Source organism: Rhipicephalus microplus, chromosome 2 (genome assembly GCF_043290135.1).
Source record: "Rhipicephalus microplus isolate Deutch F79 chromosome 2, USDA_Rmic, whole genome shotgun sequence".
Classification (NCBI taxonomy): Eukaryota; Metazoa; Arthropoda; class Arachnida; order Ixodida; family Ixodidae; genus Rhipicephalus; species Rhipicephalus microplus.
The window spans coordinates 277,109,645-277,137,498 of record NC_134701.1 but is presented as its reverse complement, the minus strand read 5'-3'; the positions used below and the strand labels follow the sequence as shown (position 1 = coordinate 277,137,498).

At 48.3% G+C, this 27,854-nt stretch overlaps 1 protein-coding gene across 3 annotated transcripts in view; it reads left to right on the top strand.

The window, feature by feature from the left end:
• Shrm (shroom) overlaps positions 1-27,854 on the top strand; it is a 483,853-nt gene that overhangs the window by 450,378 nt on the left and 5,621 nt on the right. For all 3 annotated transcript variants that reach the window (XM_075882065.1, XM_075882066.1, XM_075882067.1), the window contains 2 exons: positions 16,880-17,601; positions 27,455-27,647. In XM_075882065.1, coding sequence (XP_075738180.1) covers positions 16,880-17,601; positions 27,455-27,647 — 915 coding nt within the window. The remainder of the gene's footprint in view (positions 1-16,879; positions 17,602-27,454; positions 27,648-27,854) is intronic.

Below are 27,854 nucleotides of genomic sequence, written 5' to 3'. Positions count from 1 at the left end.
AACGGACTCCGTAGAAAACCTTGGCTTCAACCTCTGTGTTGCACTTCTCTCACTCTCTTTCACTCACTCTTTATCCTCGTCGAGGCTGGTCTCGGCTAATGGCGGAAACAGTTAAATGCGCCCGAGGCTTGAAGCCTGTGGTCCGTGGCTCGATTCTTTGAAACGTATACCCCAGTTCTTATTTTCTTTCATTGTTTCTGTTGCTGACGCCAGTGGGTGCCCAGGCGTTTGGGAGGGCTCGACTGGGTGACGCCGATGTGACGCGAATAGATGCGCTCGCCCCTCCCAGAGTTGCGCCATTATAGAGCAGGCAGCCAGATTCATGTCATACCCGGAATGCCAGCCCAGCCTGCAATTTGTGCCAACTGCCAGGCGTTTCATCATCATTTTTCACTTGAAAAATTTCATGACTGCCCTTCCAGCATATAATATTTACGAAGAAGTTGCGATCCATAGAGTTTAGTAGAGGTTACTGAGCGCGTCAAGTTATAATGAAGCAAAAATAGTGAGCTCAAACTGTAGTGAATTCGTTCCTTGGCAGCGTTAGCGGAAGTTATAAGCAGGCACGATCTCATTTCTATGTGGCGCAGTAACCGTTAATTAGACGAGGAAGAATCACCATGAATCTCTTTAGAAATATGCATAGTATTGAATGCTTTACTGCTTAGAATATGTCGCCGTCTCTTTTTTTACAGTCAGTGCACTTAACATCGTAAGTTATAGATTGGATATGCAGGGGAAAAAAAACTGAATGCAGATAATTTGCCCATGTTACTGCGTATTAAACTTTTTTTGCCAAATATATTAAAGACTTTGGGATTGCAGTGCTTATATTTACGAGAACGTAACTTTATAAAGAGTAATTTGTATAGTAATTAGATATAGTCTCTCACTTGAAACGTAAGGGGAGAAATGGACGAAAGCAACAAAGCAGAGCTTTCCGTTTTGCGCCTTGTGCTGTTAGTATATTCAGCTAACGTCAAGAGTACTCGTGACGTACGGCACTGCGAACTTCCCGATTTCCTCGTTTCTTCTCTCTCATCGGCCGTTGTACGAAAGTCTTAGGAACGGTCAGAGGCGTACGGGCGCACCTGACGTCACTCAAGCGGGTCGACCCTGAACCGGAAGGCGCGTTTCCTCTTGGCAGCCGCTTATAATTCAAAAAACGAAAACCGGGCGATCGAATGGATGTAAAGCACGAACCAATGCCCTCGACAGCAGCGCACCTGACCGTTGGAACTTCCTGTCACAGGTGTATCCTGTTCACTTTTATTGTTTTGTTTTCCGTTTTGACGCTTGCGTCGACTCCACAGCTGTTGTGCTTACGATGCCGTTTTCTTTCGATTTTGGTGGCGCATTCGGGATGCTTGCCTGAAGCATCGAAACGACGTCTTGAATTCGTTTTAGAGTACCAACTCAGTATTTAGGAAACAGCAAAAAACTCAAAGCTTCTTTATTTAGTGCACACCTGTCTGTTTCTCGGTTTGTCGAGGAACACGTCTCTTCCCGCACAAATTTCAAGACCGCGTGGGGGTTTGATTGACGGATGCCTTAACGAACCGCCTAATCACCTAGCTGCACACGCCTTACATTCGTGGTTGTCCTCCGCTGGCTTGAGATTTGTTTACGCCCGTATTGCTTCGGTCATTGCACCCATCGTCGAAGCCGTCGGAAGGGAGCGGTAAGTTTTCAATCGAAGAGGGTGGTTTTAAAATCGGAACCTACGTGGGTGGGTCGGCTCTGTTGCATAACTACAGGGCGCTGCGTTTTCGTGCGACGCGCCTTGAAGGAGGGCCTAAATACTCGGGGTCACGTGCTATCACTATTAATGAGCAAGCTCTTCCTTCCTTGCATCTTCGTCTTTTTTTTTTCTCTCTTTATCTTTGTTTGTGTGAGAACGTAGCGCGTGCGCGCTTTAGTGAAACGCGACTCGCGGTCTTCGACGTTGTGCAGGGTTTGTAACGGGAATAGCAGGTAGTCCCCGGCGATGCCGGCTCCAGGATCGATGTCACGCCTGCTACGTGTGTAACGGCCCGGTCTACGCTGCCGCAGCAGCGCCCACTGAAACACAGCATTGCTCAAGCTGATGCGCCGTAGAAGACGAAACAAGTCGAATCATTGCCGCCTGCAATCGGGCAAGAATTTCGTCACCCCCGCGTAGTCTCGGACTGTGGCGCGCAATCAGCCATCCCGATGCCCGGGGCAGCATCACGCTTCCGAGCGCCTCGGATGAAGCGGCGCCAGCCGTGTCAAGTCCCACGGCAGGTTGGCAGGGCGCTTCAGCGGAGCATGCGAACCGCTGAGGCCTCGCCTGCCGCGCCGTAGAGCGAGTGCAGGCGGCGGCGCATCGTGGTTGCCGGTGTGTGTGTGTGAGGCGCCCGCCGGGGCGGGAACCTGTTCACCCGGCCGTCGCAGCAGCGCTGACTCACACGTACGCACGCACGCACGCATGGGCGCACATACACGCAGCAATTTTTAGCGTGCGTGTGTTGTGGACACGGTCACGTGACCACGTGTGCCGCCGCTTTCGCCCTCGCCCGCGTTCCAGCCGCGCTGCCTAGCGCGCGCGGAGCCGCCGCCGACGAGAGCGACCCGTGCAGGAGATAGCTGCGGGCTTGCAGCGGTCGTCCTCTCATATCCCGAGCTGTTGCGACGAGATCGCGTCGTCGCCATCTCCTGGGCTTCTTGGAAACCAGCGGTGGTTTTTCTCTTTTGTCTGTGTGCGCGCATCGACTGACAGCGAATCGACTGTTTCGGTAAGCTGACGTGCTTGTGTTTGCCAACGGCACCTAGTGAATCGGATACACAGCCGAACAACATCGAAGGTGTTCCACGAGGAAGGAAGCGCCATGCTTTTCTTCGCTTACTTCGTGGGATGATCCGTGGTGGCAGAGGTCCAGTCGGCGATCCCCTTGGAGCACACAATCTCAACTCAACGGAACGCTTTGGCATCCATGGTGGCCATGGCAACCTACACGCTGTTAGTACCATGCTTCCCAGCACTTTATAAGGCACATTTATTATTATTATTATTGTTATTATTATTATTATTACCTTTAACGCATCTGCTTTGTAGGACTTCGCTACGTCGGTGTAGAGTGGTTACGTAAACATCGCTTAGTGCAGCAGAAAGCTGCGTGAGTTGTTGTTATGTCTGCGTACGTATCCCATTTCAATCAAAACAGCAACCTTATCGCAAGGCAACGTCACGTGCTCTGCTCAACGGTCTGCACACCCGCGAAAGGCGCCCGCATGACGAGTTTTGCAAAGCGCGTGTATCTATATCTGTAAAATGCCACTCCAGAAGACGTTGGCATTATGGGTGATGCTGTGTGTCGTTTGTGATTAGTGGTGGTTGGGAAAAAAAAACCGGTTTCATGTTAGCGTATCCGCACGCTTAGTCCCATTCCCCGCAGTCCGGCTTCTACATCACTGCACTACCGCAGTTCCTCTTCATAGTGGCCCCAAAGTTCTCGACCCCTGACCACATGTCCGACTTCGGCGTCTTAAAATACGCGCCAGTGCACGCGGTATTTCAGGTGGCTCTTCATTTATAGAGCGCGTTCCACCGCGCGCGCCACTCGCGCCTCCAGCTGTTTGCCTTTTGGCCGATATCTTTGCCATCCTATTCAAACACGTCAACCGCCTGACGTTCGAATGTTCGTTTCGCGCGCCCTGAATCTGTCACGCCGCCAGCAGCGTTGCCCGCTCGCGAAATGCGTTTGTTGTGAGGGCGTTAGTTCCGTTTGATGACGAGGAACCTAGGGTAGCTGATACTGGCGCCGCCATTCGGTGACTTTGCTTGTTCACACAGATTTGTGTTTACGTTGGCACGTGCGAGGTTAGGAGCGCCACCATGTCCCCATGCATGCCCGTCTGTCGTGCTCTCATTGCTTCTTTTTTTCGCACTCGGTGCGGGCGGCCTATAAACTGTCTTAGGGCCGGTCCCGTTGCTATCTCTCTTCCTTAAACTGCCCGGAGGCATTGTTACCGCAGAATCGCGCCTCAAATCTAGGTTTTGTTGTTTACCTCATTTGGGGGGGGGGGGGGGGGCTCCCCTTTCCTCCACCTTGTGACACGCAGTCGTGTTCCCTAACTCCGGTGCCTGCTTTGTAATTTGCTTGCATGGCTTCCGTTTTCATTGCTAGACTTCGCGCGGTCGTTTCCACTGGCCTCGGGGCCCCTTATGCGCATGGTTGTGTCGTTCGGCCCAAGGCTGCCTCTTTCTTTTTGTTGGCCACCCAGGTAGACCACGTAACCTGTTTCGAGACAGTTTGATGCTTGTCCGCACAGCTGGAAGTCTGTGTAAGTTCAATGCGTGAGCTCTGTCATTAGCACTGGCCTCTGACAGCGCCGTAATTGCGGGATAATTGCCTCCGACGCCCCTTGGTTCACCTGTCCCGCGATTAAGCAGGCTGCTTCAGTTTGGCGATGCGAACATTTCTGGCTCAGGTGTCCCTGATCGGAAGCAGAAACGTGCTTCCTTGAGAAGCAGTGCTCATGCATTTTTGTGTGCTGGATGAAGATGTACCAAAGAACATTGAGTCATACGACCCGCCACGGTGGTCTAGTGGCTAAGGTGCTCGGCTGCTGACCCGCAGGTCGCGGGATCAAATCCCGGCTGCGGCGGCTGCATTTCCGATGGAGGCGGAAATGTTGTAGGCCCGTGTGCTCAGATTTGGGTGCACGTTAAATAACCCCTGGTGGTCGAAATTTCCGGAGCCCTCCACTACGGTGTCTCTCATAATCATATCGTGGTTTTGGGGCGTTAAACTCCACATATCATCGTCAACATTGAGTCATACGAGGACAATTGATGTGCCTATGTTTAAAATCTTCTCATTTGATTGCCAACTGTGTCGTTCGTTAGGTCTCTGGTGCGGATGTGGCTGCCTTTGAATAAAAATAGTTCTTTTGTAACCCTGTAATGGCTATATGTATCGCGAGTTGGATCTTAGTTCAGCCATGACGCTACTGATAAAGAACTGTTCACTCAACTACGACTGGTCTTCCCTGGCTTTTTTTATACTAACGTCTTTTAACACATTGGGACTGTTTAACGAACATTTTAATGAAATGTCGCTAATATTCGCGCCACAACCGAGGCTACACTGCGAACTTATTTCTCCGTATCAATGATCTGTCGCGAAATCGCGGTATTATGTGCTGTCATCTGTTCGTCGTAAAGCGTAAACGCTTGCTGGGCAATGCAAGTCTGGTTTACTTAATAAGTACACAATACATCAGGCTCTTAACAATCGTTCAGGAATGAGCGTAGTCTGATGGCTACTTACTGAGAGTGTTACGAAATAGATCTTCGAAATTCTAGAGCACTACGAACAAGATCTTAAAACGTTTGTTTCTATCGCAATATGCGCCTAACTGCTTCCTTCCTACATGCCGGTATCAGGCCTTCATATGAGTGCTTAGCAGCGCAACACTTCTGCTACAGGCAACAGTGACAATCTTGTCACGGAACGATTAAATGTTTTACCGTTAACGCGCGTCACCTCGGTAAAAAAAAAAAAAACAGATTGCCATATCAGGAACGCATGATGGCGGACAAGCTCAGGATGGAGTCATGATCGCTTTGAAACAGCGAATTCATGTAATACAAATGGGACCGGTGAGCCTTCGGAACCGCATTTTTTTTTTTTTTTTGCACGTTCGAAGGCGCCAGGTTTTTCGCGAAGGACTCCGCTATCGAAGTGTGGTAGTTATAACAAGCTTCGTTTGAAGAACCTGCAAGAACGAGACGTTTATCGCAGAGCTGCGTAAGATACAAGCTGTTCTGCACTTCGTCCCTTTCTCACTAATGCTTCGCCACGCCGAACGAACGTATACACGTTTCGACTCGCGCGCTCCTGCACCTCGTCCTTGAAAAAATCTCCGTTGCGTCGGAGCCAGAGCGGAAACAGTTAAAGAACAAAAACAGGGCCAGCTGTATTGATTCAGCGAGAAGAAATGGGGCACCGCCTCGTTTTCACTCGAGCGTATCTTGCCGTGGATTTGAATAACGCTCGTTTTTTGCCGCTTTTGCTTTATGAATATTTCATGAGTTCGCACAGTCGCCGCGACGGGCTGTCTCCCTCGAACGCGTGTACGGGCGGCGCTGCGAGCGATACCTCGTTTTGTGTGTCTACGCCGGAAGGTGGCGGCAGCATAGCCGACGCGGCGATGAAGCCCGTTTCAAGCTTACTCGACGTGGCGTCCAACGCTTGTCGAAGACAGCTTGTGCGCGCGAAGTGAGCGATATATTGCAACGGGTGCTTGTTGTTAATTCGTCGTGATTAACACGTGGCTTATGGCTGCCACGTTTGAATGCCTCGTTCCTCACTGTCCTCCTCTCCTTGTTATGCGCGCCACAGTACGGTGACTTTCTTAACTGCCAGCCCACGCTGCGCTTTAGTATGTGCCCTTTCTTTTCGTTACTTTTCCCTGAAGAGGCTCTATATATATATATATATATATATATATCTTCCTATGTCCGTATTCATAGCTCAAGTAGACACAACCAATCTGAACGTATAGCAGCGTCAAGAAAAGAAATGAAAAAAGCTTCATATTACTAGGTGGTTATGTTTATTTCTCATGGCCTCCATATTCTTTTGTTCTATTCGTATGTTCGCGCTTTTTCCTTTTAACAGCAAAGCTATTTAGCGAGTCGTTTCTTGCTATAGTAGATCCAGAGAACTATCATAATCATAATCATGAACGGGTATGTGCCGCAGAAAGTCTGTAAATCCCACTAATTATCACTGGTCTACTAAACGTGAAGAAAACAACAGTTAGCCCAACAATTACTTACGAAGCGACGGGCTGAGGACCCCCGATATTGTAAACGAGAGAATACTACAGGGGACGGGAAATGCAAGCCGCGGCTGCCAGAAGACCGCGAAGCCATGGAAGGCCAACGTCGACGTGTCGGTGTCTGAGACTTGTCTAGGTGTTGTTTCACTCAAGCCTATCGGCGCTGATAGTCGATGCAGTGACAACCATGTTGAATTGCCCGCGTTCAGCCCTGCGAGAAGGAGACGACGAGCTTTGCGTCTGCGAGCGCGTGAGCTCGTTCAAAGAAGAGAACAAAAAGCCATCTTAGGCGTTCTGAGCTCATGTGGAAGCTGTATACTAAACGCCCGTTAAGTTCTTCGGTCCGTGTCGGTTGTTCAGTTAGCCACACAGTTTACAGCGTAGCATCCCTAAGGTGAAGCAATGACCTAGAATCAACATAGAAATAACCTGCACCACCTGGCTCAGGCCTAGATAATAACCCATAGACGCGACAACATTAGTCTTCAGAGTCGTTTAAATCTTCGTGATATGCATTATCTGGCCGTTCTGTTTTTTTGCCTTTCTTTGTTTACAATCAATGAAAGATACATGGTATGAAAGGGAGCGCGCTGATGCCGCACCAGCTCCGTACCCGTGACTATAGGTGCGCATGTGATGCTTGCTTTTTTAACCGCTTGCTCTCAGGGCGCCGAGTTGCCGTTTTTGTTAGTGCCACTGGGGCCGGGGCTAAATAACGAGAAACGAGCCGACCACTCGGCCATACTTTTTTTTTTTTGTAAATAAACGTACTCTTTCTGGGTCAAAACACGCTACTTTGGGCACTGTGGACGGAAATTGCGGTCCTGTGTGGCCTTTCAAACGGGCATGGCTACTGCGTTAGCTCTTTTAAGCTCCCTATAGCTCTCTAGAATTCCGCCCCTACGATGCGTTATTGTCGTTTATGTATACGTACATGTACGTACATGCGTGCGTACATGTATACGTACATGCGTGCGTACAGGGAAGCTCTGCCGATGATGAATATCAGCAGCCCGGAGACCTTATCCGCCTAGCAACGTGACGTCATTTCGGGTTGTCTTAGCTCGAGCAGTATATATATGTACAATGTTGTGTTTTGTAATGCTCAAACGTTTTCCTTTTGCGCGTGCTTTCCTGCATAGACGGAGCCCCGCTCGCGATGTAACCACGAGGAAAAGACGCGACATTTTCGCCGTGCTTTACTTCGTAAACGACAACGGGCCGTGCATGTCCCATCGGCGAATCGTGAACATCGGTCACGAATGGGCCGTGAATAGGGGGTGTTGAGCGTAACACCGTGCCTAATGCAAGGCTGCGGCGTTTCGGAAGTTCCCTCACGTACGAGGACATTACGTATGACCACGCCGAGAGCAGTTCCTGCATTTAGTAAGCATTAAGATTTGGCCGCTTCGATACGAAATTGAGCCCACTGAATGGGCACTCAGACCGGTGGGCACATCGGATCAACGGGCGAGCCATTTCCTCTTCAGATGACGGGTCTTCGGCGTTTTGCTTTAGCGTTTTTTTCAAGTGGACCGGTAAAATTGTGACACGCGCAGCAACCTTCGCGCATTTGCGAAGGTGCAAAGGTCTCCCCCTTGCTGCTTCTTATCTCTTTGACGACACCCGAGGCGAAACCAGCTTCTTGATGGCTTTATTACGTGGTAAAAAGCGGCGTGCCGTGACTTACGATTGGAAGCCCTTTCGCAATCGGCGCGTTCGGTAACCTCTCAAGCCGCCCGGGAAGTTACGTAATACTCTACAAAAGGTCTAAAACTGGGAGTTGTTCACGATTATTTACTTCACTGTAGTCAAAAGACATCATGCATCTGTACTCCCAGCCTGTACTCCCATCCAGCTAACGGTCAAAGCTTGCCATACTTGGGCGAGTTGTAGACAAGCTTAGCGACTTGCTGCTTCTACTTCAAAGAGCCATTTGATGCTTCCTCCAATTTTGTGTCTCTTTCTAGCTTAGGGTGATGACTTTTTTTTTGTTTGAAAACACAAGTATTCGATGATGAACGACATTATCGATGTGTCTACATGACTAACTATCCTAATGACTAACTGAGAGCGGTCGGGAGTCAATGTAGCAGCTTCGCAGCCGAAACTTTACGTTAGGTAGTTCAACAATCACCTCAGAATCGGGATACATTTCGTGTGAGGTTAGGTGCCGTCTTGGTTAACTGTTTAAAGACAACGACTGATTATATTCTTGCACTTATCTGTCATATTCGTACTCGCAGCACATTTCGTGAGCAATGCGTGATTAAATTGAAGGCGTGCATTGCGCTGAAGTGAAACTATAAATTGGCTCGTGAATTGAATGTCAGGTAGCTTACAAACGTTCGATGAAACCCTACGGCGGGCGTAAGTGAATGTTGATAACATATACGAAACGGCCGACCACGGGTGCTCTTGTCCATGTTTATACGGTGCTTGAGTGCTGACCCGAGGGTCACGGTAACGAATGCCGGCCGCATTTCGATAGCGGAGAAGTGCTATATAGCCGTGATTTAGGTGTACGTTAACGAACATTAGATTGCCCAAATTTCCGGAGCTCTCCACTAACGCGTCCCTCTTAATCATATCGTGGTTTTGGGACGTAACACCCCGGCAATCATCGTCATCATAATATGAAACGGAAAAGTCGCAGGATTGGCATCAGTGCTGGCATTGCCTAACTGAAAAGGGCGTTAGAATGCCTTATTTGTCTGCGTTGATCCCGTCCACTTCTTTCTGCTTCTCTTGTTGCTAGATGATAGTTTTGTTTGAATGTTTTCCGTGTCTTAGCAGCTAGCCCCCCACCTCACGCTCCTTGACGTTAGAATGAGATGCAAGGACAGTAATACTTCAATGTACAGAAAATTGTGAAGATGAAAGCTAGAAGAGATGAAAAGTCAAAAGTGGCAGCCCTAAAGAAGACAAGACTTCTTGTCAAGCTCTGTCAGCTGGATTCACGGCCGCTTACAGAAGAGAAGATCCTGGGACCTTGGCCGACGGCTTCCCATACGCGCAAAGCCTCGAAAGCCCTCTTGTACTTTTTAAGGAACACCAAACTTCACGACCGCTTGTGAAAGAACTGTGCGAGGCCGTGCTGTGTAGTTTCGAGCTGACTATTTATGCTTCTCTTTCTTACTCCTCTTCTTTTCTGTCTCCTTTCGTTCTATTATTCCCCTTTTCCCCCACCCCAACTGTAGGATAGCCAACCGAGCCAAGCTTGGTTAACCTCCCTGCCTTTCCTCTCTATTTATCTCTCTCTCTCTCTCTCTTGTTGAAAATCGGGCGCCAGCTGCACCTCGTGTCCACGAATTTTTCGTCTCTTCAGCGTGGCTTTTAGTTGCGGTGAAACCGCTTGACCGCGTGGGGCGCTTCCTCGCAGCGCAAGCGTCTCTCCGGGGCCATTCTCCGTTCCGAGGCTTGGTCACTGCAGGTTCTCTCATCTTTCGACGAACAAGAAACGAGAAAGAACGGGACGCGACCCTGACACAGTGAGAAACCCCGGGGCGAGGCCCATTACGGGACGCGTCTCCGTTGGCCCCGAGCGCAGGAAGGAACCTGTCCGGCCCGATTGCCACTTGGGTCAGCGAGCCGCTCCCCCATAAGAACTTGCCAGCACACGGCGAGCAATTCGGTGCAGCGGCGTTCGAACCGGGACATTCCAGAGGAACCGACTGCGATCCCGAACGCGCCGCCAAACGTTGGCTTTCGCATTCCGATCAACTCGCAAAATTAAGCGTTTGCCGCGAGTCGCCTCGGGAAACCGGCAGAAACACTCACCAATTGCACTCTGCCTATGACAGTTGGGCGAGGATTTTTTGTTTGTTTGTTTGTTTGTTTAACCTCACTCGTGTTGAACTGGCTGACCTCGCGATCTGGGAGCTCCCGGCCCTTGGCGCGCCTTTGACGATCAGGCAGCAGACTCGAGCGTCATCACTGATATAACAGTGCTTCCATTTAGATATGTCCTGATGAAGGACCGACCTCCAGTTACAGGTTTGTGCGACATTATAACGTGACAATATGACCTTCGGTACTCGTCCGCCCAGAAAGCGAAATAAGAGCAGACAACTAGAAGAGTCCAGTTTGCTACCACGCGAACAGGTTAGCCAGTGACCACACGAACAGGTTAGCGCCGACAGGACTTGTCTTCGCAGCTGTGCAGATGAAAGCGTTCCTAATTCGTTCTTATCCTCTTTGCGGATGTTAAGCAGCTTCTAATCTCCGCGCGCCATTGCCCACAGCTGCCGGTTAACACCGCGGCTCAAGATTTGTTTTTCTTTATTGTTGTTCCAGGGCACCTCCTGCATGATTGCTAGGTGTTTGCATAAAGGATACGTGCTCTCTGGCGAGTAAATGCCGAATGACGTGCTGTAAAATAAGACTACCCAACTCCTGCCGGTGGTCTTTAATTTTTGCTTAGCATTTTGCCATAAGCTTTGCTTTCGGTGATTGGCTGCTTCACCGCACAAATGCAGTTTGGATGTTCTTTTCTATCTCTTCTCTGGCTACCTTCTCAGTCCGCGTTTGGATACTGGAAATTTATTTATTGTTGCTTCTTTTTGAGTGACTTAAGTGGGTATAGAAAAATGCGTTATTCGCTATGATTGCTGTTATGAACTTGCAAGTTTTGATTAGTGAAATTGTATTATGCAAGAGAAAAGAAATCGAGTGAAGTAGAGAAGGGATTCTCGATAAGCTACTAATTAATGCACCCTGAAAAGTGTACTCGACTGCAATTATAGTGACCGAGAACATATCAAGTGGCATATATGACACAATGTCAAGTTTCACTATTTTTAGTGTCATATATGTCGCAACCCCAGCGCTACAGACAGCGAATGGTGTGAACAAATCGCGTCGACAAATGCTCACTGTTGACGGCGTGTGGTGTTTGGGCGGAAACGTATTAGAAACAAAGACAAGAGCGAGCGCACGTCGCAAACCGCGCGCTTCCCTGCCAAGCAGCCGAAAACTTCCCGCACGGATTGCCCCGGGTCTCTTTGTTCATGTTCCAGCGTGCTTACGAGTTTGTCTTTCGCAAACACGAAGGACTTGTCGCTAGTGCCACTGCCGTTTGCTCACTTTCCCCAAATATTACGCGCTCTTTCCTCGGCATATGAATGACCAACCATACGACGAAGAAAAAAAGAGGGGGGGGGGGGATGGGAGACTTGTTAAGGGCTCGTTTCTTGTTTTGTTTTTGTTAGACACAATATTAATGAGAACTAGCTGGTAAATAAGACCAAGGTGAGTATGGGCGATGTAGTTTGTGGTAAGTATTACATAGGTGTGAACAAAAAAAAAAAATAAAAGGGGATGCCGGTGGCAGTGACCGAATCTGCAGCCTTCGAATTCGATGGTTGCATTATTATCTGTTTTCAATAATGTTGCGTCTAACCACCCGATGCCGAGCGGAGGGAGGTAGTCACAACTTGTGTCGCGGGAGTTTCGAACAGAAGACAATCCGACACATAGGGACATCCGTAGCGCGCAGGAATATGCATTCGCATGAACTCGCTTTGATTGTATCACGACATTCGTAAATTCACTCCGGCGCCAAATTATTGCCAAAGCGAGAGTAATACGAGGGGTTCCAAGGCGGGCGTTGACTGAATGATTGTAATGTAGCTACTGTAGATGAGAAAGAAAGAAAGAAAGAAAGAAAAAAAGAATAGAAGAAATGCATTCACTGGAAGAACTTGCACTCACATATGTATTTACATAGCTGCATGGCTAGTGTGGCTGCGAAGCACATCAGCGCCGCATGCAGAGTAAAAAAAATGGCCTCCCCTGACAGTTACGGTGCGGCAATTTTTTCTGCACTTGTTTCCTTTAAAACCACTCCTCGGGAAACACACGTGGTGTGACGACATCCAGCGACGTTGTGCATTTCGTCACTCCCATAAAAACTCCATTCCTACCGTACACACTTGTTTTTTTCCCTTCGTAGTCCTCCATCTAAAGCGCTGTTTCACGTCCGTTTCGTACAGTCACGCTCGGCGTTGAGGAGGTGTGCATCCCTCACAAGCGCGCGCTGCTTCCCCCGTTCGTGGTCAAGGGCTTCCTTGGCCGAGCGTAGAAAAACATCAGAAACGGCGAGGGCTGTGGTCACTCCCTCTCCGCGTCCGAAGCCACCTCCCTCTCTGCGTCCGCAGGCTCGCCCGAACCAGCGGGCGTGGGTGTTAGGTCCGAAACCGGAAGGGTCCCTTCTTCGGAACGCTGGAATGTCTGTAAAGCCCCTTTCATGATAGATGGAAAAAGAGAGAGAGAGATAGCCCCGGTACGAGCAAGGGCGTCCTCCTGCTTACCGACCCGACCTCCGAGAACGTGTGTATGTCCGTAGAGGCGGAAGCCCTCGCAGTGCTTGCTGCCTGAACGAAAGCTACGGCGAGCTGTGTTGGCGAGACCAAGGGACCAGCCTCGTTGGGTGGCGAGTGGCTGCGTCTCAACGCGGGGCTTCCCGCTGGGAAGGTATTCAGTTGGGCATGCCCAGCGGTCGCTTAATGCTCGAGGCCATTACACCGGGCGTCGAACCGCCGACCTGGCTAGATAGAAGGCAGGGGCTACCATCTCTGCCTGCGCATTGCCTAGATTACTTACTGCTTGCCATTCCGTTACACGAGCTTTCAGATCCAACTAGTTCACTAAGTTTTAGGTCCTTTTAACTGGACGATCGCCGGAGCATCCGACACTTGTTTCTGTGGGAAACTTTTGTTTTTGTTTTCAAATTGACCCTCTGGAGATTCTCCAGCGGCTGCCAGCGCCTTGTCAGCAGCGGGGCCTCGTTGCCAAATCGGCCGTGTCAGTGAACTCTTCGTTGTATTTTTTCCCGCACGACTGTTGCGAAGTCACTGGGATGGAACTTTGCTGCATTCTTCGACATACAATGGACAATATGATTTTCGTACAATTTCGTACATGCCTCGCTCGGCGGTTTATAGGTCATCGCTGACGGATTAGCCCTTGTACAACTCGTGAAGCCGGATCACTTAACAGTCGTTGCTCTTATTCCCCTGAAAATTCCGCGATTCTCTTGCTTCTTATAGATATTAGGTTAAACTCTCTGTTCGTGGACTTTTAAATCAGTTTGGAAATAGCTTTATATGCTTTTTATCGTTTTATTGTCATACCTCGCAAGCAGTGAGAAATAGCATTGTCATGGTGAAACAAGTGCTGTCGCACATTCAAGACGGAAATGAAGGTTGTATGAGGTGGCCATGTGCGCTTGTCAACCATCGTAATAGCACGCATGCTCAAACAATGTAAATCGTGGGAAACGGCGTATTATCCCATAGTACTCAGTTCGGTCGGGCTTGTTTCTTTTTCCCCTCATTTGCTTTGATTGTCTTCAAAGAGCAGGGATTGAATACGCGTGACTGTTGACACGTCGAACGTTATGCTCAGTAACGCAAGCTTCAGACACTGCAGTTTCACAGCGACAAACACACTGCGTTTTTGAATGCAGTGGCCAGCTAAATCAGCTTCCTGAAACCGTTCGCAGCGCCGTGATTGGATAACGATTTTCGGTCGTATTCGAAGGTCTCTTTCGCGTCCAATTAAAAATGCGTGACAAAGAAAACGAAGGTTACAGTAACGCTGAATCCCTCACAAAAAGGAGGTAAAGCTCTCTTCTGCTTTTTTTTTCTTTCTTTTTCTCCGAATGATAGTTCAATTCTTGCGTTGCTGCTACAACGGCACCTTGAAATGGATGCGTGCATTGCGGATAAAGCGATGAATGGCAAGGGGTGCCTGGGAGGACGGATTTCAAGTGCAGCGTGTTATCGGTGTGGTATAGAGAACAGGCAAGCCCCCCGGGTGGAATAATTTAACCTGCCGGAATGTTTCTTGTACCTCAGAGCCCCCTTTTGTCGCGAGGGTCCCGACGTCGGCACATTAGCACACGTATCCTGCTGTTGGGGCTGCGTATGCTTTTTGCACTCAGAAAAAAAAAACAAGAGAGCACCCCCTTTTTCTGCATTAAAGTCCTTTCTCTTTTATACTTTTGATTCGAGCAATTACGCACGAGGACTCGAAAGGAAAAAAGGAAGTTGCTGACCTTGCTGGGCGCGCTTTGGGACAAGAAATGTACCCTTGTCGTGCTCTAGGTATTTTGTTTGAATTTTTTTTTGTCCTTTTTGACGTCGGCAGACCCCGCCCGGCGTGCACAATAGAAACTTCTTTTTTTTTTTTTTTGTGATGGATTCGCCTGTTGAGTGAACAAAAGGTGCCGCGGTGGCCGTATAGTTCGGGCGTTCTCGAAACTAATTTGCCGTCGCATCAGTTTCACTTCTTGGAAAATTTTTACCCCTAATGCATTCCGGCACGAGCGGAATTTCCCTGCCAGCTGTGCCTTCGCGCTTCACGGTGTATTCGCTTGTCTCTCCTCTTTTAGGTATAACGTACCGCGATGTCGTCTATTGTGGAAGCGTGGGCCGAAAAATTAGTGTTCTCGGGCCGTGCTGTGAATTACGCGAGCCCCGAGGGTTATGTTCGTGCGTGCGTAAGCGTGTCTTTTCGTCACGTATAGCGCCAAAGTTTGATCCTCATCTGATTTTTTTTTGTTCAATTAAAAACGCGACGGAGACATCTCCCTCGTGGCTTATCCGAAATTCGTTATCTTGCGTTGCCTCTCATCAGTCCAGGTATTTGACACTCTTTTTACAGCAATGTATATTATTCATGTCACGGCATATTCATCGTCTGTCCCGAGACATTTCGCTCTTCGAATTCAAGAGATAACGCTCGGCTTTGTTCGAGTGACGACGCAGTGCACGTGCTCGTGAATGCGAGACCGTTTGAACCGAGACGAGTTTTCGGGACTGCGTGCGCGCATGCTAATAAGGCTTAAGTTTGTTGAGCGAAACCAGGTTTTCTTCTCTTTTTTTTTTTTTCAATGCACGCTTACGCTGCGCAAACACAACGTGCGATGTAAAAATGCCGCCCGGAACACAACGTGTGACTAGCTGCGCAGTCGACGGAGAAAAACTAATTGCATCTCATCGCGTTGAACTGTCGGACTGCGTAATGAAGTAGCGGAGTACTGCGCATAAACTAGATTGATGGCGGAGCTAAACGGCAAGCGCGCTGTAGTAATTTTTTTTTTGTTTTAATTTTCTTTAAGCTTTAAGCCAGCAAGCTAGCACCGTGTGCTCGGTCGGCAGAGTAGTTTTAGTGGGCGTTCTCGCTTCATGTATATGATAAATTTTTGTCTTTAGGCTTGGTTAGTACTGGAATTCTAATTTTCACGCGCGTGGCTCAGTTAATCGTTAACTGTCTGTTCCATGGATTCGAAACTGAGAATAACTTCTTGCTGTTTCGTGTGTGTGTGTGTTTGGGGGGAGGGGGGAATCCTTTACAGAGTCACGACCTGAAGTTTCGCATGCACTGACGCCTTCTAATGAACAAAGTTTTTTTTTTTCTGTCGATAACTCCACGTTCTACACATAGGACAGAGTAAAATACCTGACGTCCTTCCATATCAGTCGATCTGACACATCGTCACGGCTTGCCTTGTTCATTTTCGGAGCCGTATTCTTTATAGGGGCAGATTTAAAACAACAAGGAAAGCATCTTGTTTTCACCTATTATCATTGGAGGTCATGAAACGTATTACAAAACACTATTCAATGCGCATATTTAATGAAACAATGAAAACTTACGCTGCAACTATGATCTCTCACTCGTTATTCCTCAAAAGCAACCGTGGGCCAGGAGTGATTTTTTTTGTAAATTTCTCTGTAATTACTCTGTAATAGCAGCGGAATAATGTACTCGAAATAATTTGTTGTCGGGCTAGTTGGTAGTTCAGTTTGGCACAAAATTAACCGACCACAAAAATGACACCTTCACACTCGCACATAGTCGCGCTGTACGTGGTTTGGTTGCGTGAATGTGTTGGGTGTGCGCGTGTGTGACGGTGTTATTTTGGCGCTCGATTTTTGATGCCAAAACAGCAGCAAAAGGACTCGGATAACGTTGATGCGTGACGTGCATTTCTAAAGCATCTTAATCGATATTAGCCGTGTCGCTGTGCTCACCGCATTCTTTTTTTTCTAATTTTGCCCAGGGTGTACCCCAAAGACTCGTACATGTGGTACCGGACCGAGAGGAAGCCAGGCCGCCAGGGATTCCAGGGCAACTACCGGCGCAGCTACCATGGAAGCGCAGGCGGCGGCGACTCGGGTCCCGACTCCTGTCCGGGCTCAGACCAGGGGTCCGAGTTCGCCTCGGAAGAAGCCAGTTCCGAGTCGTCGTCCTCTTCGTCCTGTCCCTCGTCGCCGCTTACTTTCCCGCCGCACTCGTGGCCCTCTCCGGGCACCGCGGTTCCCCAATCCGCGACGACGGCCCCTAGTCAGGACTCCACGTCGGCGAAGACTCCTCCGTACGAGCCCGCGGACTCCCTGAATAACAATAACAACAGCTCGACGAGCACTACCACCACCACCGTCACCACCACCAGTACAGGTACCGCCACTGCTGGCGGCAATGTCGACAGCGTGAGCAACAACAACAACGCGCTGCCTCCGACGCCCACTGGTGGCGAGCAAGTGGCGTGCAACGGGTGCCACGAACATTGGACGTCGTCGTCGACCACGACGAGCGCGATCACGGCCGGCTCGCCGCCGACGTGCCGCCGCACCAACTCGGCGACCCAGACGGGACCCGACGACGAGTGGTGCGTCCAGCTGCGGCGGCCCGCCCCCAAAAGCCAGGAGGAGTTGGAGTGCGAGCGCTTGTCGCACGACTTCGCCTCCCGGTACGGGGACGCCGCGCTGCGCTCTTTACTCGGTGAGTACACACGCACGTTTCTTTCGCGGCGTTTATTTATTTATTTATTTATTTATTTATTTATTTATTTATTTATTTATTTATTTATTTATTTGAATACTTTCCACGCCCGAAAGCTTTACAGAAAGGAGTGGGGGTTATACAACAAAAAGTAAGCGAAATGTTACAATTGCTGCAAAATGGAGAGTTTGAAGTTTGCAGGGTCGATGAGGGATGCGGTGGCAGCGGAAAGGCAGTTCCAGTCTTTGCTTGTTCTGGGAATGAAGGAATCCCTGTAGTGGTTTGTTCGGCAAAATGGCACACCCACTTTAAAGCAATGATCGAAACGAGGTGAAATGTAAGAGGGGGAAGAGAGAAGGCTCTCTTTTAACGATGGATTGTAATGATAAATTTTATGAAAAAGAGAAAGGCGAGAGCATGGCGTTGAGTGTATACGGAACGACAACATTGTGTGTGAAGTCAAACTGCTGTATAACCCTATAGAAGAGTGAAAATTGAGGCCAGTTGGTGGTGCGTATATACTTGGCAAAGTGAAGAGCAGCAAACGGAACAGGAATGTAGAACAGGCAACACCTGTGGTACACTATATTGTGCTAACATTGTAGCACATAGAAGCGTTTCTCCCACCTATCTCGCCTTTCTGTTACGCTTATAGCGCTTCACTTTACCAAGTATATACTGTACAAGGACGTGCTACAAGTATACATTGGAAATATTTGGTTGTAAAGGTCAACAGCAACGCTCACAATATAGCAGACACATTAGGAATATTTCGTCATACGGCTCATGTGATTGTGAAAGCCTTGGGTGACAGTGGGCTGCGATACAGACTAAATGAGAAAAGAAGCGATATTTTCGCAAGATATCCCGTAGATGCATGTATAGATTGTGCGCGGCCCATTTTTCTGTACACATATATGGTTGACGGGCATCCGTGTGCGCTGACATGTTTTTGCAGCTCGGTTTAGTGCAGTTCCCGGGCGCAGGCCCAAACTTTGTTTCAGTGACCCATGATGAATTGCCTGTTTTGCCATGTGCTTATTTCTGTTATGGGGCTACTTGTCAGCAATTGCAAGTTGCATGTTAGCGCCCGTGTCTGTCAGTCAGTTCGTGTCTTCGCTTCGTCCCTGTCCTCCTCGCGCTTTACCTGATGTTTTCAACGAGCTCCGCAGCAACAAGCCCCGTAGACATAATAAACTATATGCGCTGTTTTTTTTTAACAATGGCCCTGCCGTGGTGGTCTAGTGGCTAAGGTACTCATCTGCGGACCTGCAGGTAGCGGGATCGAATCCCGGCTGCGGCGGTTGCATTTCCGATGGAGGCGGAAATGTTTGTAGGCCCGTGTGTTCAGATTTGGGTGCACGTCAAATAACCCCGAGTGGTCGAAATTTCCGGAGCCCTCCACTACGGCGGCTCTCATATTCACATGGTGGTTTCGGGACGTTAAACCCCACATATAAATCATTTTTTTAACAATGAGGCGCGAACCAAGGCCAAAAAAAAATTTTTGAAAGCTATATTGTGCAGCTCTTGAAATCACATTTTTCTGACACTCTAGCAAGTTACACTGCAACGTGGGCGCCGCAATATTGCCTAGCGGGTGGCGCCGTCCCTGGCCTGGCAAACCACTGGAGCGTGCGATGCTCCGTGTTTCTAGGGAAGGTATACTCGTGCGGTTGCTGTCGGTCTTTTTCGTTCTTGCGTGCTGAATGTCGTCTTAAATGATATCGTATAAGTAGGCAAATGAGTATATGAGAAGTCTTGAAAGGTTTTGATCCTCTCGGGGTCAAATATGATGATATGCGATGGCGCGATCGTGTCGCAAGTAGTCGGTGTCGTATGTTTTTTCGGCACTATTTCTGCTGGGAAACCGTAAGGATATTTCGACCAGTTCAAGCAGGGCAAGTAAGTGCTGGCACCCTTTGAACATACTGTTATTTATTTTTCCTGGAGTGTATGATTAAGTTTGTATTTTTCACTCCCTATTTGCTTATGCTGTCACAGCGACTACAACCTGTATACATGTGGTGGTGCGTGGGCGCGCAGTTTGAATTTCTTGGTGGTGACGGCATTTGTTTGTTGCTCACGAACTGTTCTCTATCTTTTACGCGACCTCTGATGAACCCGTATCACTCGCTCGTTTATTGCCCACTGGCGTGGACAAAATTATAGAACTGATGGTGCTGGTACGTAAAAAAAAAAAAAGCGACGTTTCGAAGTTTACATGCCAGCACGCTTCTATTTTTTTTTTTTTTTGCTTTTTAGAGCAATGCCGTTTGATTGGATCGCAGCGGCAATATAGTGAAGATATAGTTACAGAAAAACACTGGTTTGTGTTTCTTCTGCCAATGGGCTAGGTACCAAGCGCGCCCGGGCTTGGGCCTATGATCGGCATAAGAGTCAAATTGTGTTTATTTTTTAAAGGGATATTGTGTACCAGTTGTATGGCTTTTGCGAATACTTGGCTGTCCTTCGCAAAGCTAAGCAGCGAGATCGACACTTACAGAAACAACAGACAACCGCAACAGCGTGGTTTAATTTAGTTTTACTCTTAGAAGATAATTAACTATGGTGTATATCATCGCGCAACTTGTCAGACACGGTTCTTGGCCACGCAAAAAAAAAAAAACTGTTTTCCTGATGTAGTTATGCCAAACACGAAGTGACGGAACTCCTTTTTTTTTCTTTTTCTTTTTTTACTATTCGGCTTTCATATCGCACGTAGTGCAAGATACATTCCGCCGTCCTACGTAAGTTGTACACTCACGACAACAATTCTGCCGCGTCATTTTCATTTAAAATGGAGTCAATGTTCGGGTTGCACAAGGCCGGTGCGCTGTACAAATTAAATACGTAATGCCGGTTATCCCGCTGTGAAGTGAGGGGTTTCTAGTCCGTGTTAATACAGCCACTTCAACTACATTGACCACCGTGTTGAGCGATCTACGCGGATAACTTTTTGACCAAACTCATCATACTAAAATGTAATAAGTAATGATAAAATGAAACGAACACAACACAGGTGGCTACAGGAGTGGTGCTTAGATGTTTTGTGCTTAGATAGTGTGAGTTAGGTCTTTCAACTTGTATTAGATTGCAGCTTCACAAGCAGCATACGGATGTTTATATATGTCCGTGGAAGTTATCTAGGGAAGAACGACGAGAATATGAGCTTTGTGTGGAACTGTGCTGTGCATCAGCGTATAAAAGCGCTTGGCTGGCGTTCCTACGTAACAGCGTTGCAACATCAGTCCGTAGTATACGTTCAAATCCAAGTCTGACGCGAAATAAATCGCACTTGCAGTCTGGTCAAATGTTGTTTTGGTTTATCATGCGTATTTATGAATTATTTTGAGGTGCGCCACTGGAATCGATGGTCGGAGGAAGGGGCAAGCTTCGAACTATCGTTTCCTGCTTACACCCCGCGGCATCTGAGTGACTTCTAAGCTTAATAGCGTGGACTCGATTCCCACGCCCGCGGTTGCCGAATTTCGACGGACGGAGAACGCCATAGTATTCAGAACAGCTTTATATGCATGTTAACGAAGCCCGGGTAGTCAAAGTTCATTTGGAACCCTCCCCGTTCTAAGGCGTATAACCTCGTATTCTAATCGTGGTTTTAACGCGTGCAATAATACTCTCAGATGTCGTTTTATGTTTCTTATGGGGGACTCAACGCACACCTGCGCTTTTTCTTCGTCGTCCATGAAACGGAGATAAAAGAAACAGTTATCGAAATGAAGCCTCGTAGTCGTCGTGCGGGCCGTGTCGGTTTGAAAAAGCGCGCCTTCAAAAGAGAAAAGCACTCTCGGCCGGAGAGGCTGTGAGCGAAGCGTAAATGCAGAACAAACCCACGAGGAAGCATCTCTCGGTGTTTCTTTCACGAGGTGAGAGAAGGGCGGAGGGGCTGCTCGCTTTCTCCTGTGGATGTCATCACGGAACGGTCATATGGCGCTGCCGGACGAAAGTGGGTCATCGTCGTATGGCCGCTCCATGCGTATATGGCCTCCTATCGCGCGCCATCAAATCTCTTACGTTTTCGACCCCGCTCGCGTGGCTTGCCGTCACTTGCCAGTTTTTCGGCCGCGATAAGCTGAGCGCGTCGGTTGGTGGTGCTATATGAGCTGCTGCGGCGGTGGCCCCGCGGTGCGGGGTCGCTAGTAACCTAGCCGCGATTCTGTCGCACTCTTGTGGCATCATTTGTGTAAGCGAACGCGTCCCTGGAATTTGGGACGCCGAGGTTCGCAGAGATAACGACGTTATCTCTGTGGGTGTAAAAGAGAAAGAAATGAAAACTGGAAAAAGGAACGAGATATTCTCGGCGTGGTCAGTTTCTCAGTCGACGAGACACGTTCATCGAACTTTGTAGTCCGCAGCGTCACGTGCTGTGTTCTCTGGCACCTGCTCCGACTGCTAAGTGAGACAATGGAGTGATAAGATACAGTGTCGTACTTTATGAAAGGGAACACGCGAACGCGTGGCCTGCGCTCTGCGGCGGCTGCCTAGAGCACCATCAACCGACAGCAAAATGAAACAGGTTCGCTCTCAGCGTCATCTGTCGCCAAATAATAATAATAATAATAACGAGTTATGGTCGGTAGACGAGCGCTGCTAAATTGCACTCCATCTCGGCTCACACCTGCAGTGCCTAGTCCACTGCCAACATATCAAGCGTTGTGCGCGACCACGGCGCAAGCTGCAGTAGTCGCCTGATATCGCTCGAGGGAACGTAATGTAGCAGCGCTTGTTTACCGGCCATGACTCGTTATCTTGCTTGGCCATAGATGACGCCAAAAGCGAACGTGCTTTCTTCACTTGTCGGTTGATGGTGCTGTAGGCAGCCGCCGCAGAGCGCAGACCACGCGTTCGCGTGTTCCCTTTCATAAAGAACGGCAGTGTACATTATGGTTAGAAAGAAAATAAATAAATAAATAAATAAATAAATAAATAAATAAATAAATAAATAAATTAGAGTTGAATTCTGGGAAGTTGGCAATTTATGCTAGTGTCTCGGTTTGTTTGTAGGTATACAGCGCAAGAGCGACAACGAAGGTATAAAATAGAACTTTTTGCGGATGCAGAGATATTTTCAAAACATAGTCCGCAGACACGCAGAGAGTGATGGGTAATGGATGCGTAAGGGAGGCATCGCTGTCTCCTATACGGACAAAGAGTTCGCGTTTTTTCAGAAAGAGCGGTGCCCTGTCACTGACGCTGTCTTTTTCGAATTTCAACTCGTTCCTGTGTGTTTTTTTTTTCCCCCTAAGGCACTCATTCGCCAGGGCAGTTTTTCTTCGCTGCAGACTTCCCGTGCCTCAAAACGCGCGTTGTTGGTGGCAGCACGCAAAATGATGTCTATAAACGCAAGAGGCGAAATGTTCAATCAAAAGAGTGTCCTTGTGCGTTCCGTCTCCGCATCATTTATGTTGAAGCCGCGTTCGACTTCGTCGCTGCTTCGTCGTTTTTCGTCCTCCCCATGTCTGTCCTTTACCACTCCCCCCAAACGAAACCGTTCAGCCCAGGGCCGAGAAACCGGAGCCACGCGCGCGCGCCCTTATGGATGTTCGCGTACCTCGAGTGCCAGTGTATATACGGCCGTTTGTGCTTCGGTCCGTGCGTGTATTACATGCCTATGTCAGCCTGAAAACAGCGCGTCTTACTGCTGTATTATATGATACGAGTTCGCTTCCCACCGCGACTATCGATTTGGGTTTCAGCGGCGTAGAAAAGACTCGCGACGGCCTTCTGAGGAACGACCTGGTGGGCTTCCGCCATCCATCAATGGTAGCTCACGTTTTCGCGCTGCCGCAGTCTCTCGGTGTCGTCTTTTTTGTTGTTGTTGTTGTTTTGCTTTTTGCACATCGGGCTACTACTTCCGCACGCCTCGCTGCGGTAGGATCTGTCCGCTCACGGCGAAACGGCCTTGGATCATCGGACCGGTAGCTTTAGTTCAACTGTACATCCCAGCACACGTTCCGGTACGTTGTTTTTGTATCTAATGGAATGTATGTAATAGAAAACAAGCCAATGGCATTCGAACAATTTTGCTTTCGAACTTCTTTTCATCGCCGCATGCGTCTATAGATTTCGCCAAACTATTCGCTGCTCTTAAAAATTGAAGACAATTGCGGAAGCACTTTGTTATATTTCTAGCTAATTTATAATACGCTTTTATTGGTTCTGTTACTTCTCTTTCTACCCTCCAAACTTCATATTTGTTTCCTAAAATATCCGCTTGGTGGCTTTAATCTTGTACCAAGGGTCTTTGAAGAACAATTAGAAAGTAAAAGGCAAGATGAGGTAGGATACAATTATGTTAAACATATGACATCTATCGCTGTCTACGTCCTAATTGGGAAATGAAAGCTGACGGTTAAGTAAGATTACAAGGTATCAATCGAAGAGAGATAAAGAAAGGAAATAAGAATTAACTAAGCTTTTTGCTCTGTCGGGCTTCTTTATCGATCGTGTTCACTTCGTTTGACGGTTTGTGGATTGTATACGACCATCCATTTCTACTGTGGCGTTTAGGTCAAGTCACCGCGTTTTCTATCCAGTGTTTTCGTATGCAGGGCTTTCTTTTCTCGCCGCAATCAGTGCACGTAGCTCCTCCGACGAAGGTGCACGCTTTACGTGCGGGTATTCTTATGTATACGCGTGGGTCACATGCAGCGACAACAGCGTGGGATAAAACCAAAGCGCGCGACGTATATATAGTACGGCGCGTGCTTGCTTGCGTACTGTATATCGCCGTGACAGCATTCGCACGGTCTGTTTCGTATTTTCTTTCGCTATCTGTCGATCACCGCATTCCGGCACTTTTTTTTTCCTCCTTCCATCCTTCACACGACTTTGTCAGGTTATTGACCTCCGCCTTACTTCTATATAACTTTTTCCATTCCTGCATGGCTTTTGAAAAGGGTATTGACGCGAAAATGTTCAGTATCAGCAGCAAAATCATCAGCCGAGAGCCAGGCCAGCGAAAAGACGTGGTCCAGCACGTGCTTAGAATCCTGGAAGCGGCCGAAAGCGGTGCCCCCACGGGTTTGACGCGAGTAGGTTGCTGCTCCGGGACGTCCGAGCAAGCTGGTGTCTCGCTTTAATACTCCTACCCATTCCCCTTTTATGCCGGGCCGTCAAAGCTGTTTCACTCACTCAGTTGGCGTTTGTTGGCGCCAAATAAAAGTCCAAGTGGTCAAGAGCCTAGAATATGTACTGGTATGTTAATCGTGAGTGCAGCTTCTAAAAGCAATTGCAGTAAGGTTTCCGGGTCCCTATATTGTACCTCGAGGTCACAACGCGCTATGAGCTTTCCGTAGAGTGCTCGTTACCGTAGATACCGTAACGTTTTCACGGCTGCTTTGTATGTCATTTATATCTGTGTGGCAGATTTGTATGACACTGTAAAGTGAGGATAAAGTGGTGTCAGTGCCCCTTGAACGGAATGCCGCGTTTGAACTTTTTCCTTCTCGTTAAACGCTTTTCCTGTTTCTCTTTTTCGTATTATTCTTTTCGCCAGGCTCTTCTCATTCTCGCTGGGGACCCGCGAAGGAAAGTGTTTGCAAGAATAGGCGACTGGGCGATTGTGTAGGGTCATGCCTAAATACCGCGCCGCTGGACCGTGCGTCGTTTCCTTGTCTTTGTCAGGGCGTACGTAGCGTTTCTTCCCGCGCAGTATTTAGTCCAAAGACCGGTGCCAAGGTTATGGTGTCGGAAAAGAGCGTGTCTTTACGCGGTCAAGCGCGTTAAAAATGAATGTTTTACGCACCTGACGTGTCACATGTCGCGAACTCTTACTCCTTGCCCATTTAAAGCTCGTTTGTTTCCGCGTTCTGTGCTCACGACACGATACTGTTCGTGCAGTCAACGCTTCCTCTATTTATCAATGCGAGCAAGATGTGCCCAATCCAACTAACTATTTTTATTTACGGTCTTCTTTTCTGTTACTACTTTTTTTCTAGTGGAATGATGTTTATATTGTATAGAAACTTATCTTTGCATTTATGTATTTTTAGCGCATTGTTGTACTGTTTGTTTACTGTTTTTATGTATTCTGCTGTAAACCCCCCCCCCCTTTTCATGCCTTGATCTCATTTGAGTTTGGCAGGGAAATAAATAAATAAGTTGAGAAATAAATGAACTGTTCGCCACCCTCTCCTCTAGCCCTTTCGTGCTCTCGCCAATCGCCTAGCCTTCGCGTCTGCGTTGCTGTCATCGGGGAGGGTGCCCCCTTATGCAGTGCCTTACGACGGAAGTTCTAGAAAGTAATTTTTCGTTCAGTTGTGTACACATCCGTGGGGCGGCGTCTTGCATTCCCTCGTGTTCACTATGTTGGCGGTCACTCTGGCTCTGTAAAAGATACGACGTTTTCAGACAACGTGTCGCCGTTCGTGGCGCTATGCGGGCTGCCAATGGGGAAAGCGTCACTGCAACGCTACCACATGCGCTGCGTCGTAAGGTGGTGGTGGTGGCGTTGCTTCGAGCCACAAAAAAAAGGAGCGCGAAGGAACAAAGCTGACAGTCGTACGATAATGTAGTTGGAAACGCGTCTATTGCATCCTGAATTCGAAGCATCTGTGATGCAAGTAGCGCGACCTAGAGTACTTCGATGCTCGCTCCTCCGTTCGAAAAGTGGGGGCACCCTAGCGTGACCCCTCAGGCAGCGTCACAGCACGACCATTCCCTGTACTAAGGCGGACCGACGGCTTCCGTTGATAAGCGCATGTTTGCACTGGCATTGAAAGAAATAAAGGAGGCGTTCGTGCAGTTAGCGAAATGCGCTCTGCTTTTCCGGCAACAAAGTATTTCCAATGCAAAGTCCTCTCTATGTATCTTATTGACTGATGCATGGAAATGTTTATGACTGCGAAATAGTAAAAAAAGAAGATAAACTTAGTCATGGGAGGGTGAGGCCATGAATTTCTTTTGACCATCTGTGGCTTTGCACATGGACTTCTGTTTTCGGGCACCAACTTTTGTACCTCCGTAGTATTCCTACCTTCCTAATATTATAGTCATTAAACGAAAGCGATTGGTTATTTCTCAATGTTGTCGACGTGAGGGTGAATGATACTATTCTTCGAGATCAACTAGAACAGATAACAAGGCCGAAATGATACCACTTGCAGGTATTCTGATAACAAAATAGAGAATCAGCTTAGGAGGTGTCCAGAAGCAATGAAGTGATCACACGAACATTTATATTATGAAATTTATCTGCTTGAGACGGCTGGAAGGCGAAAGCCATCTTTTTCTTTCTTGGTCATTGTGTAATGATCCCGGCCGTAAAACTTCACGCGCCGAACGTGTTTTTTTCACTGCCTCCGAGATCGGAGGATCTGCGAGCGACGATGCCGCGCGAAGACGTCACCTTGTGACGTCACGGGGTTTGTCGCCACGTTGTCGTCGTCACCGTAGTGACGTCGTTTTGCAGACCTGTGACGTCGTTATCATCATTTTTTGCATCTTGGCGGTGCCGACTGGCACTTTTTGCGCTTGCTTATACATCTGAGAGTTGGCCTTAGAATCAAATGCAGTGCATTGGTTCGGGTATTTCGATCCCGCGCCGATTGTGGGTCATACATTCCGTATACCAACTGGCCTAAGTCAGTACGACCTTTTTGCAGGCAGAACGGTTCATATCGTTGAATGGTTAGCGTACCGCGCAAGCACAAAAGAAGGAAGTAGAAAAACTCACTGTGCTCTTTTCTGTCTTTTTCTGCTTCCTTACTTCATTGGCGCAGTATGCAAAATAAGCCTGGACCTTGTTGAGCAATCTATAAGGCTGCTGATATCAGACACCCTTCTATCTGTTTAATACAATGTTATCCTCTTGCGTTTCGGTCGTGCGCAGTGCCCAGTCCGAACCAGAAGACGACGTCCGACTACCTGGAGGGCCTGTTCGACGGTGACTTCAGCCAGAATAGCCAGCTTGATTCCTCGCTATCCAGGCGGTGCAGCTCCGTGGCCACTTCTCCGCAACCCTCGCCGTCAACTGCTTCGTCATCACCATATCTTATCTCCAATACAGGGAACAACACGCTCAGGTATGTTTATGAACGGTATGCTGTATAAGCGCTCGCTCTAATTTCGAGAAATTATTTATAAGGAACACGAAGTTTGGTCAGTTTTGGTGCAAGGTGCTGCAGTTCGGTTTAATGGGCACTAATGTAATGCAAAGTTCCGGAAGAGTACTTTTTGAACAAGTATAAACACGAAGTTCAAAAAAGTATTGAATGGAAAATAAGCCTAGA